At 57.6% G+C, this 12,796-nt stretch overlaps 1 protein-coding gene across 5 annotated transcripts; it reads right to left on the reverse strand.

Moving 5' to 3' along the window:
• Positions 1-178: 178 nt before the first annotated feature.
• On the reverse strand, positions 179-7,415 carry SIRT6 (sirtuin 6). 5 transcript variants are annotated; one of them, XM_037824193.1, is made up of 9 exons: positions 7,261-7,415; positions 5,921-6,048; positions 5,123-5,305; positions 3,079-3,138; positions 1,625-1,720; positions 1,457-1,537; positions 1,155-1,183; positions 697-878; positions 179-581 (listed from the first exon to the last, which is right to left on the reverse strand). In XM_037824193.1, the coding sequence occupies exons 1-9, from the start codon at positions 7,324-7,326 to the stop codon at positions 240-242; spliced, it is 1,167 nt and encodes a 388-aa protein (XP_037680121.1). In that variant the 5' UTR covers positions 7,327-7,415; the 3' UTR covers positions 179-239. The 5 variants fall into 5 exon arrangements, with proteins under 5 accessions (XP_037680121.1, XP_037680123.1, XP_037680122.1 ...); XM_037824195.1 differs by lacking the exon at positions 7,261-7,415 and adding an exon at positions 6,859-6,994; XM_037824197.1 differs by having other exon boundaries at positions 371-581; positions 697-820.
• Between the last annotated feature and the right edge of the window lie 5,381 nt (positions 7,416-12,796).

Below are 12,796 nucleotides of genomic sequence, written 5' to 3' on the forward strand. Positions count from 1 at the left end.
ATGCCTGGGGTACCAGCCTCAGGGTCAGGGTCCAGGGGGGACGCTCCTTCCCAGGCTGAGCCCAGGGGAGCCGCCACGGAGGGCACCCTGGGCCCAGGGCTCTGGAGCCCAGCTCTCAGCAACCCAGATCCCCGGCGGACGGGTTCGAGTAACAAAATAAGACCGGTGAGAAAAGAGGAAAATAAAAGAACCCGTGATTTCTACAAAAAAGCATCCCCGTCCCTCCCCAAGCACCCTGGTCAGCTGGGCAGCACCTCAGCCTTCACCCTTTTGGGGAGCATGGTGAGGGCAGGACTGTCCGGCTGCCCCCGCTTGGGGTGGGCCGGCCTGGAGCCATTGAGCTGGGCGGGGAGCTCGGCCGAGGGCTCCTGCTTGGGGCTGGCAGGGGCCGAGCCGTTGAGCGGGGCAGGGGGCTCCTCTTTGGGGTTCAGCTTGGGAGCGGGTGGGCGAGGCAGGGGTGGCAGTGCCTTCTCGAGCACGCGGGGTCCCTCCCAGCTGGGGATCTCCAGCCCCAGGTGCTTCATGAGCAGGGACATGACTTCATCGACATTGCCGTGGATACGGAGGTCCGCGTGACGGTCCTGCGGGTGGGGGCAGGCCCAAGAGGGGGGTCAGGAGTGGCAGAGGGCACACGGGGGCCTGGGCGGTTGAGTCTGGGAGTCTGTGTGGGTTTCGGGGGGTGGGTACAGCACGTACGTGCTTGGTGGGCTGCAGGTTGACGATGACCAGCCGGCCTCCCCGGCGCTTGGTGGCAAGTGGCAGGTTCCCGCTGGGCCGGATTTGCAGGGAAGTGCCCAGGGTGACGGACAAGTCGGCGTTCCTGGGGCCGGGGAGCCGGTGTTGGTCCGGCCCGTCCCCAAGGCCTCCATCCAGCGCCCCTGGCTCAAGGATCATCAGTTCCCCATCTGGGGACCCCCGGTCAAGACACCGAGCCCAGCCCACACCACGGCCATCCCTGGCTCACCTGGGCGTTCAAGGCCCACCCATCTGCCCAAGCCACCCTCCCCATTCTGCCGTCCGAAATGGGTGGCCCATAGACAAACAGGTGGCTTTATCATAGAGAGCTCAGACTCCTGGGTTGAGATCCCGCTCGGCCACTCCCCGGCTGGGTGACGCTGGGCAAAGGAGTTACCTGGCTCAGCCTATGTCCTCACCTGAAAAACGGGCCCAGGGCAGCACCTTCCTGGGGCAGTGAGAGGAGGATGCGAGTGAAGCTACCGGCACAGGGCCGGATGCCCGAGAGGGCTTGAGGCATGGAATGCTATCATTCTGGGGAAACTGAGGCCCACCCAGCGAGGGCCCGGCCCACTGCCTCCAGGAAGCCTTTCCTGGCTGGTGTGTCTGCCTCTGAGCCACCCTGGGCTGGACTCGGCTGTGTTGCTGCCTGTCTCCCCCCTCCCCACCCCCATCGCACCCCAGGCTTGTCGGGGCAGGGGTGAGGGGAGTGGACTCAGACCTGCTGGCCTCGTCGGCGAGGGCCAGGTCCCGATCGGGCAGCGCGTCCTCCCAGTCCAGGATGGTGTCTCTCAGCTCGCCCCTGCGACGGCGAGGGTGAGGGGGGTCAGCAGGGGTGCCCCAGCCTCCCCCCGGGGTCCGTGACACAGGGGGGCGGGGGCCCACCCACCTGCAGGCCCGCAGGCCCCGAGCCTTGGTGACGGTGCAGAGGCGGCCAGTGGCCCTGAGACCCATGCTGCCGACAACCGTGTCCCGGACGTACTGCCTGTGCGAGGGAGGAAGGTGGGATGGTGGGGACAGGCCACCGCAGCCCCAGCCGGGTGAGGCCTGCCCTCTTGGGGGGTGATGATCCCCCGGAGACGCAAAGCCCGAGGAAGCACGGGACAAATGCAGAACGAGGGATCGGCCACAAAACGACCAGGCCAGACGCTTTGCAGCATCAACATCATGGAAAACAAAGAAAGGAGGGAAACTTCCAGGGGAAAGAGGCTCTAAGGAGACGCGACGAAGATGTGCAAAATGTGACTCTGGGTTGGATCGGGACCAGGGACACTTGGCAATCAACGGACGCACTGGGAAAGCTGGCCGAATCGCAACGTGGACCAGGCTCTGAGTGGCAGCGTTATGTGGATTTTATGTGTCCCGAGGTCAGTTGTTGTGCTGTGCTTACGGGAGAGAATGTTCTAGCTCAAGGGAGACAGACGTGCAAGGGCTCGGGGCAAAGGAAAAGGAAGACCGCAAAGTCCTCTTAAAAGATACAGCAAACACTAACATGCAAGAGAAGGAAAAAACAAATTATAGCAAAACGATAATGGCTGGTGAATTCCAGGTTGGGCGATGGCAAACCACAGCCCATGGGCCACATCGGCCCACTGCTTGTGCCTGTAAATAAAGTTTTATCGGCACATGGGCCTGCTTCTTCGTCGTCTGAGGTGGCTTGTGCACAACAACCGGCGAGCTGAGTCATCCTGACACGTGCCATGGCATCTTTACTCTCTGAACTTTTACAGAAAAAGTTCGCCAGCCCTGGTCTAGGTGGAGAGGGTAAGGCGTTCTTTGTCTGATTCTTGTGACTTTTCTATGGGTTTCAAAATAAACTCGCAGGAAAAAGAAATTTTAAGTGGGGGCCCCACTCGTGGTGTGGCCTGAGTGTCTGCCTGCAGGGAGGGTGCCACAGCCAGCACCCACAGAATACGCTCCCCCGTGAGCCCCTCACGAGATGGGGGAAGGCACACCCAGATCCTACCTGCTCCTGAGACGGGGCCTGGCCCAGCCCTTCCAGGGTGGAGAGCCACACCTCTATCGTCACCTCCCCACTCCCCCAGGAGGCTCACAAACCAGTCCCACCCAGGGAGGGACCCTGTCTGCCCCCAAATCTTGGAGCCGGAGAAGGTCACACACACACACACAAACACACACCCCAGGAGGGTCACCCCAGCCTCCCCCACAGAAGGGTCAAAACCCAGTCCAGGAGGGTCCCCCATTTCCTCTCCATGAGGGTCACACCCTCTGGGTCTAGGGAACCCCAGATTCAGGTTACAAGGCCCTTCTGCAGAGCCCGACGAGCGGGGTGGTGGCGGGGCCCCCCGACGGCTGCAGTGCCCCCCCACCCCTGGCACTCACGTCTTACACTTGACACATTCTTCTATGAACATGTTCCCGTGGAGCTCGGCCAGCTTGTCCCTGCAGGAGAAGGGAAAGGCCGGGTGGGGGAAAAGGGCTCCCGGGTCCCGCTGCTTCAGGCCCAGCACGAAGCCCTCCTCCTCCGGGAAGCCTGCCCTATTTCCCCTCGGCTGCCAGATCGGACTGACGCCCTCCTTCTGCCCCTCCTCGGACTCCCAGTGCCACTTCTGGGCAGGTGGGCCAGCTTCTCTGAGCCGGCGGAAAAACAAACAAACCCCCACAGCTGACCCCACCTTGGCAGCGGGCAGCCCTGGCATTACTAGGGCTGAAGAATGGGAATGCTGATTCCCAGTTTGTGAAAATCTGAGGCGATGGGCAACCCTGGAGTGTGGGATTTGGGGCCAGAGGGAGGTGGGTTCGAGTCCCGGCTGTGTGACCCGGGACAAGTGACTTAGCCCCTCTGGGCCTCAGCCCCGTCTGTGAAATGGGATGATAATGTTCAACTCTGGGATCATCTGAGGGAGGGAACAGCAGGCCTGTGGGTCTCCCTCCCTGTGCTCTGTCTCTGTCACGGCCGGTGCTTCAAAATAGTTGCTCAGTGAACACGCAAATGCACGGGGGCTCGTTTTGCTCTGACCCAAACATGGAGTTCCCCAAAACACACACACTGAGGACGGGGGTTGCCCCCAAGGACCGAGTGGTGGGTGCTAGGGGTGGCAGGCTAGAAACGAGGGGCAAGGAGATCCCAGAAAAGCTCTCCTGCCCTCTCCCCTCCATCCCTGAAACTCTCCTCCAAAAGGCGGCTTTTCTCTGCCTCCAAACTACCCACATACCAAAGCACGACGTTTGTTACGCAGCCATGTGGGGAAAGAAAACTTCTCTGGGTTTCCCCACGTCCACCCTCACCTCCTGAGCTACGGGAAGGGATCTGCTATCAAGTGAGAGGATGTTTGCTTTCACTTCTAGAAACATCGTTGCGAACCATGGGGATTAGCTCGGGAGTCATTTGTCTAGTTAACTTCTCCGAGCTGAAAGGATAATAAAATGTCCCCAATCTCCCACCAGGTTACAAACCTGGGCTGGGTCCCTGGGTGAGGCCCTGAGGTGCCAGGGGAGCTGGAGCCCGCCCTCCCCAGGTGTTTGCACACTGAAAGGGTTGCTGTCCCCAAGCTGGGAGATACCTCCAGAGGGCAAAAGCCACCCATTCACCCGTGAGGGGTTGAACTGTGTCTCCCCAAAAAGGCGTGTTCAAGCCGTAAGCCCTCGCTGCCTGCAAATGTGGCCTTATTTGGAAAGAGCCTCTTTAGATGGATTCCATCTAGTCCAGAGGAGGTCACCCTGGGTTAGGGCGGGGAACCATCCAGCAACTGGAGGAAAACTTGGGCACAGAGCAGAGAAGGCGGCCTGAAGACAGATGCGGGGACTGAGAGATGTGGCCACGAGCCAAAGGCGGCCCAGGATGGCCGGCCACCTGGAGAAGCCGGGAGAGGCCCCAGAAGGAGCCTCCCAGGCGGGTCTGAGGCAGCGTGCCCCTGCTGACACCTTCATTTCAGACATCTGGCCTCCAGCACTGGGGAAGAACAGATTTCTGTTGTTCGGAGCCCCCCCAGTTTGTGGGGTTAAGGCAGGAGCCTCCTCTGGTCCCACCCCCAATTTCCTCTGGAGCCCACCTTGAGGGAGATTGTGTGGCTGCCTCTGGCTGGAGTCAGGGGACCCAGTGGGGGTGACCTTGGGCTGAGGGGCTCAGAAGCCTCCATGAGAGATCCGGAGAGCTCAGGGCTAGAACTCCCCAGAAGCAGGGAAAGGGGCCCCAAAGCCCAAGATGTGACCATGACGAGGAGACAGGGACAGTGATGGCAATGACAGAGGCAGCTCTGTTTATGGGGAGACCCATTGAGTGTCCAGAGCCTTCACTGAGCCACCTTGACCCCAAGGGGCAGGGGCTGTCACCGACCCCCATTTTTATAGGTGAGGACACCGAGGTGCACAGAGGGGGAGACGGAGCATGGTGGGGCCCGAGCCCCGGGCCGGGCGCCGCAGTTACCTGGGGAAGCCGGAGCGCATGTGCAGCCCGTCCACGTTCTGGCTGACCAGGAAGCGGAGGAGGCCCACGCGCTCCAGCTGCACCAGCGCCATGTGGGTCCGCGTGGGCCGCGCGTTCTCGAACGTCGTGTCAAACTTGGGGGCCAGGCCCCGCTCCTCCATTGTCCAGACGCCATGGGGGCCCCTGAGGGCAGCAGGTGGGGACAGACGCAGAGAAAGGAGAGGATAGAGAAAGAGACAGAGGATTGGAGAGACAGGAAAAGACAGACAAACCCACAGACAGAAAGACAGAAAGAATTGGAGACCGACAAACAGAGGAAGCGTTTGGGGGGACAGAGAGAAAGGGGCACGGAAAAAGAGATGGAGAGACAAAAAGAGAGAGCAAGAGAAAGAAAGGAGAGAAGGAGAAAGAGCTTGGAAATGAGTCATTTGCGAAAAATATCTGCGAGTGAGTGTGGAGCTAATTTTCCCCAATATTGATTCTCCCTGTCTTCTAAGGTAACAGGACCTCAAATTTTATGAGAGCACATAGATGGCTAAAGACTACCTTTCCCAGACTCCCTTGCAGCTAGATGTGGTCAGGTGACCAAGTTCCAGCCAATGGGGTATCAGTGGAATGCTGGATATCTGAAAGGGAGGGGGCCTTCTCCCCACTCCACCCCAGGAGAGGGCTCACCCAGCACCCAGCCGGGGGGAAAGGCAGCGGGATGGGTTCTGATGCCCAGGCACCCGGAGCTGGAAGGGGAGCCCCTGGTGGCATGGAGGGCTCTGCCTCGACTTCCCCTCCATGTGCACAGACCTGAAGTCCGGGATTCCCGAGGCAGTGCTGACGCCAGCTCCCGTGTGGAACACCACGTTGGAGGACCGCCAGAGCAGCTGCGCCAGCTCCCACACCTTCCGCTCCAACTCCTCCGGGGGGTCAAAGATCTGTCGGGAGAGCATGGAAGGGAAGGGTCAACGCCGTCTGTGAGCAGGGAGACTGCAAGCCACAGACTGTAAGAGAAGGCTGTCCCCGTGTCCCTCCTCTGCCTACAACCCTCCATGGCTCCCACCTCCCTTGCGGGAAAAGCCCACATCCTCCCTGTGGCCAACTAGGCCCTGCACAACCCCTCCGTGCCCTCCCCTCCTCCCACTCCCCTCCTCGCTCCCTCTGCTCCGGCCACATGGGTGTCCTCCCTGTGCAACTTGCCAGGCAGGGGCCTGCCTCAGGGCCTTGGCATGGGCTATCCTCTCCCAGCTAGAAAGCTCTTCATTCAGATGTCTCCATGGCTCCCCTCACCTCCTTTAGGTCTTGGCTCAAATGTCACCTCCTTGGAGAGACCTCCCCAGGCCACCCGGTTTCAAGGTAGTTCCCCCGTTCCCCAGCACTCCTCAGTGCTCCCCAGCTTTACTTTTCTCCATAGTGCTTACCGCCATCTGACTTTCTATATTGATTTGTTTCACTAGAATGAGGGGGTTCTGTCTGTCCTGTTCCCTGCTGTCTCCCAGAGCCTATTTACAAAGTATCTTGAAACACAGTAGGTGCTCAATAAACGTTTGTGGAATAGAATGAATAAAAGCCGCAGTGAAAAGTGGAGCTTCAAGAAAGGATTTCCACCAACTGGGAGCTTCTTAAATGCATGATTCCGAATGAACAGCCTTGATGAGATGAGGAGAATTTTTCGCCTGCAGATTACGGAAGGGAAAATGGAGGCCCAAAAGGCCACTTCCCTAGGGAGCATTTTGTCACACAGTTACCTCTGTCCAGCTCAAAACCCTTGCCCATCATCCTCGGGATAAAGTGCCTGGCATTTGAGGCCCATCCTGGTGGGGCCCTGGCCTCATCTGTCCTTCGAGGTGTGTTTATTCCAGCTCCCTGCCTTTCTCCATGCTGTTCCCTCTGCCTGGAACTACGTCCCCAACTCCGCACCAGCCTTCAGGACATCCCCGGCCCGGGTCCCTCCCTCTGCCCCAGCCCGGCCGACCCCTAGCTGGGGTATGTCTCGGCTCCGGGCGCGCAGGGGGCGTCACTACCCGCCCCCTCCTCCCTGGGAAGTCCCTCCCATTGTCTAGTCTCAGTGCCTCCTGATACTCCCACAATGCCCCGCTGCCGCCGGCCCCTCCCAGCTCGCGGCCTTCGGAGCCCCGGGCCACACGCACCTCGGGGAGGCCGCACTTGCCCTTGTCCGCGTACGGCGACAGCCCAGCCGCGTAATTCACCGACATCCTCGCCGCAACACCGGGAACAATAAAGTTTCCCTTGTTGAGGCCGCTTCCGCCGGAAACGGGGTGGGCCGGGGAGGAGGGCGGAGGCGCGTTCGCGTCCGACGCGCCCGGCTTCTGCCGCCAAGGCGCATGCGTCGCCGGCTGACTCCGCGGGCGCCATGTTTAGTGCTGGCAAAGGGAAGCCCCGCGCGTTTGTATACACTCTCAGGGGCGGGGAAAGGGGTGCCCCGCCGTAAACCGGGCGGAAAAGGGGGGCAGCCGCCCACGTGGAGTTCTCCAGTATTCTCCAAAAATGAGGTGCACGAGCGATCAGTGCCCCCTACTTCCTATTTTCACATTAGCCAACTTGATGTCTCCCAGTGGGGACAGAGCTGGGAGGCGGGACCCAGGACTCTTGCCTCCAGCCCAAGTTTCTTTCCGCCACACATTTTAGAAGTTTATGCATAAAAATTTACAAACTCGGGGTGACTGTGAGGGGTAATTTGGGGCCTAAACAGGGAGGGTCTTGAATGTCACTCTTGGGTATTTGGACGTTATCCAGGTGGAAAATCACTTAGCAGGACAGGACCTGACAGCATCGCGGATGGAGAAACTGTTCAAGGTCATCGGGGCAGGTGGCCTTGAGGAATCATTAAGAAACACATACTGAGTGTCTGCGGTGTGCCGGGGAAACCCTGGAGAACAAAGAAGACACGATCTCCATCCTTGATGCTACTGATGGATACAAACATGGAACCAGACGTGTTGGGGGTGCAGTGGGAGAAGCAGAAGGAGAGCAGGGAGGGAGCTCAGAGGTGGCTCCTGACCCAGTCTGGGGGCATCCGGGAAGGCTTCCTGGAGGAGGGGGATGTTGCCCTGATGTTGCCCTTAAGACCTGAAGAGTAAGGAGGAGTGAGATGGGGAGAGGGAGCCATTCCAGAGTGGCATGGGGTACAGAAAGAGTGGGAACAGTAAGTGCAAAGGCTGGGAGGAGAGGAAGAAGCACAGCTCATTCTAGAAACTGAAGTTAGCCCAGTGATGATGGGAAGAGAGTCGGTGTCTTCCTGCCAGCGCCCGTTGGCCAACAGACATTCCGGCTGCCAGTCTGTCCCCTCCCTCCACTCATCCCCAGCCCCTTGGGGCGGCCGCCCGCTCAGACCTGATCGGGTGTCAGAGCTGAGCGCTGGGAGCTGCTGGTGCGAGCTCGTGGCCCAGCTGGGAGCTGGTAACTGGAGCCCGCAGCAGGCACCGTGGCCTGGTGCTCGCTCGCTCGGGGCACTGGAGCTGCAGAAGGTAGGAGACGAAGGAGGTGAAGGAGGTCTGGGGTATGGAGGATCCCTCAGGACCTTGGGCTTCTTCCTCCTGAGCCCTTGGGTTGGGGAGACAGAAGGGACCATGCTGTGCCCTGGCCACTCTGAGTAGCTCCCCAGGTACCCTGACACTCACGCTTCATTCATGCACGCACCTCCCACCTCCCAGCCTTCGCCCTGCCTAGAACACTCTCCTGTCACTGCTGTACAAGTTCTTCCCTGTCATCAGGCCCTGCTTAGGTAGCAGCCCCTCTCCCAGGAAGCAGCTCCCCACATGAGGGGATTTCCCCCCACCCCAAGCTCACTGCTTCCTCTTGCCCCAGGCAACCTGCACAATCCTCTCTTGGGTGTCTTATTACCATCACTTTGGGTGTGATTGAGACCTTTAGTCAGGGGTAGAAGGAAAAGGGTGGGGTGGGTGGTGAGTGGATGGATACATTGATAGGTGGAAGGGTGAATGAATGGCGGGCAGTTGATGGATGGGTGAGTAGATAGAAGAGTGGATGGAGGGGGGGTTGGGTTGAAGGGTGGGTGGATGCGTGGATGAGTGGGTGGATGGATGGATGGGTGGATGGGTGAATGAGTGGTAGGTGGGAGGGTGGGTGGATGAGTTTGTGGATGGATGGATGGGTAGATGGGTGGGTGGATGGATGGATGGGTGGATGAGTTTGTGGATGGATGGATGGGTGGATGGGTGGGTGGATGGATGGATGGGTGGATGGATGGGTAGATGGATGGATGGATGGATGGGTGGGTGAATGGATGGATGGATGGGTGGATGGATGGATGGGTGGATGGATGGATGGATGGATAGATGAGTGGATGGTAGGTAGATGGATGGATGGATGGATGGATGGATGGGTAGGTGGGTGAATGGATGGATAGATGGATGGGTGGATGGATGTATGGATGGATGGGTGGGTGGATGGATGGGTGGGAGGGTGGGTGGGTGAGTTTGTGGATGGTTGGATGCATGGATGCATGGATGGCTAGATGGGTGGATGGATGGACAGATGAGTGGGTACGTGGATGGATGGATGGAAGGTGAAGGATGAATGGATGATAGGTGGATGGATGGGAGGATGGATGGGCAGGTGGGTGGATGTTAGGTGGATGGTAAATGAAGAACAGTTGATGGGTGGACAGAGGACGATGAGAGGATGAGTGGGGTGGGTGAGCTGGTGGGTGGGTGTACAGATGCTTGGGTAGGAGGAGGATGCCTGAGTGGGTGAGTGGGTGGGTAGAGTGTGGAAGGATGGCTTGGGGAATTCATGAGCAGGTGGTCAGGTGAAAGACTATCTGTCCCAACTCCCAGAGCCAGGCAAAGAGGTGCACTCAGGCATAGGGTCCCCCAGTTACACACCTCACAAAACACCCCTGAAGATATTCCTGCCCCTGCTTCTCACATGCACACTACACTTATTAGGGTAAGGTGACAGATGTGCCACAGCCATCACCCCAGACCTCCACCCAGCTTGGACGATTTGCCTCAAAGCCAGACTATTGTAAGAGGACTTAGCTGCAAGGATATTCTCCTTGACTATGCAAGAAACACCCTCTATGCGGAGAGGCCTCAGCCCTGGTTGTTGAGGAAGACAGAAGCCACCCTTAGACACCCCAGCCTGTGGAGCCAGGACTAGGGGAACCCAATTTGGGGGGATAGAATTCTGCCTGCAAGTAAGAGGCAAAACTGATCAGAGCCCAGAATTTTGGAACTGGGCTGTGAAGGATGAATAGGAGTTCACCAGAGATGGGGGTAAATAAAAGGCATTCTAGCAGAAGTAACAGCACAGGTAAAAGCCTGGAAGCTGGAAAGCTTGATCCACTTGGGTAACAGGAAAAATCAAGAGCTGGAATTGGAGGAGGCTATTGGGGAGGAAGGGGCAACCGCTGAGGCTGAAGGTAGGGATGACGTAAGGTGCATTTATTGAGTACCTACTGTGTGCCAGGCTCTGTGCTACAGACCTCATTGAAAGCTGATCGTGAGTCGGTCAAAAGAAGATCATCTCCCTCATTTTATAGGTGAGGAAAGTGAAACTCAGAGAGGGCAAGCAACCTGCTGAAGGACACAGAGCGAGTGGGAGATGGCGCAGGTCTGCGTCCTGCCCTAGGGACTGAGACCACCCAGGGAGAAGGAAGTGGTCCTTTAGAGAAGGGATCTGCAACCGGATTCTTCTGCCCACCAGGATGTCGGATGGATGCATGGATGTATGGATGGCTAGATGGGTGGATGTATGGATGGATGGACGGGTGGTTTGATGGATGCTTGGATGGATGGATGGATGGATGGATGGGTGGATGGGTGGATGGGTGGATGGATGGGTGGATGGATGGGTGGGTGGATGGGTGGATGCATGGATGGATGGATGGCTAGATGGGTGGATTGATGGATGCATGGATGGATGGGTGGATGGATGGGTGGATGGATGGATGGATGGATGGGTGGATGGATGGATGGATGGGTGGATGGATGGATGGATGGGTGGATGGATGGGTGGATGGATGGGTGGGTGGATGGGTGGATGCATGGATGGATGGATGGCTAGATGGGTGGATTGATGGATGCATGGATGGATGGGTGGATGGATGGATGTGTGGATGGATGGGTGGATGGATGGATGGATGCATGGATGGATGGATAGATGGATCGACAGATGAGTCTTCTCTCCCCCAACCTTCCCCAGGTAGCCTGGGGAGAGGAGACACACCAGACCCTGGCCATGAAGACTCTCCGGGCTCGGTTTAAGAAGACAGAGGTGAGTCTGAGATCAACTGAGATGCCCAAAGCCTCACACTTTCAGGCTTCTGCCCCCCAGGATCTGGCTGCAGATGCACTGTGTCTCTGGACCATTGTCCCCGCCTCCAGGCAGCTTTCCAGGCCTGCACCACCTCCCCCATCAGATTCGGCAGCTTAGATATGACCAGGAGCCTCCTGCTCAAAGCTCTCCCACATCTCCCCCACTGCCCACAGGTTCAAGTCCATGCCTTCTAGCCTCTGTGCTGCCTGATCTGCTTCCCAGAAGTTTCTAGCCACCGCACGTGTGTCCTGGCTGTTTCCTCCCCACTGGGCTGCCCTCTCCCTGCTCAAACCCTCCCCATTCCTCACAGTTTGGCTCCAAGGCCACTTCCTCCAGGAAATCTCTGCACCCTCTGCACCCCACACTCCACCCCCAGCTACTGGGACCACTTGCTTTTCTGAGGACGCCAATCTTTTGCATTTATTTATTCAGCAAATATTTGTATCAGGCTCCGTCCTGGGCACTGTGGTGACAGCAATGAACAGGACAGACAAAACCCTTCTCCACGTGGAGCTGATGGTCGAGTGGGGAGGACAGGGGACAGTAAACCAGATAAAGAAGTGGACATGCATATTTGGTGTTATGGAGACAGACAAAGCAAGGACGGAGAATCAGAGCATCTGGGGCAGGAGAGATGCGCACGGTTGGAAAGAGGATGGTCAGGGCAGGCTTTGCCAAGAAGGGGACATCAGAGCAGAGCTCAGAAGAGGACAAAGGAAGGAATGTGTGTGTAGGTATCAGCAGGAACAGTGTTCCAGGCAGAGGGAACAGACATTGTGAGGGCCCAGAGACAGATGCTGTCTTCCCTTGCATGTTTGCCAAGAACTCAGAACCCTCAGGGGGGTTGCTCCTTTCTCAGTCATACCCACTCCCTCCTGCCCCCTTCCCCAGTCAGTGTGGGGACCAGTCCAAGCTCAGAGTGAGAGAAGCTACGTGAGAATCCCCCCCTAGGATCAGGCAGCCAGCCTCCCCCACTGCTTCTTTATGCCTGGCCTAGGGCTTCAATTCCCATGGGTGACCCAAGGATACTAAGACCCCAGAAAAGTTAAATGGGTTACAGAGCAAAGGAGCAGAGGCAGGATTCAAACTGATGTATGCCTGGCTTCAGAGCCCTTGTCTTTCCACCATGTGGTCTGGCCTCCTCATCCAGTGTGGTGAGAACAATCAGAGTGCCTGCCTGGAGGAGGCAGGGCTCAAACGATCTGCACTAGGTGCTGCTCTTTAGTGGCTTCCCTCAGTTTCCCCAGTGTATTTCATTTTATTAATTAAATTTATTTTAATTTATTTTTTATTTAACTTTTTATTTATTTCATTTTACTTATTTTTAATTTGTTTTTTTTTAATTCAGTTTTATTGAGATATATTCACATACCATAGAATCAT

Source organism: Choloepus didactylus (genome assembly GCF_015220235.1).
Source record: "Choloepus didactylus isolate mChoDid1 chromosome 25 unlocalized genomic scaffold, mChoDid1.pri SUPER_25_unloc1, whole genome shotgun sequence".
NCBI classification, from domain to species: Eukaryota; Metazoa; Chordata; class Mammalia; order Pilosa; family Megalonychidae; genus Choloepus; species Choloepus didactylus.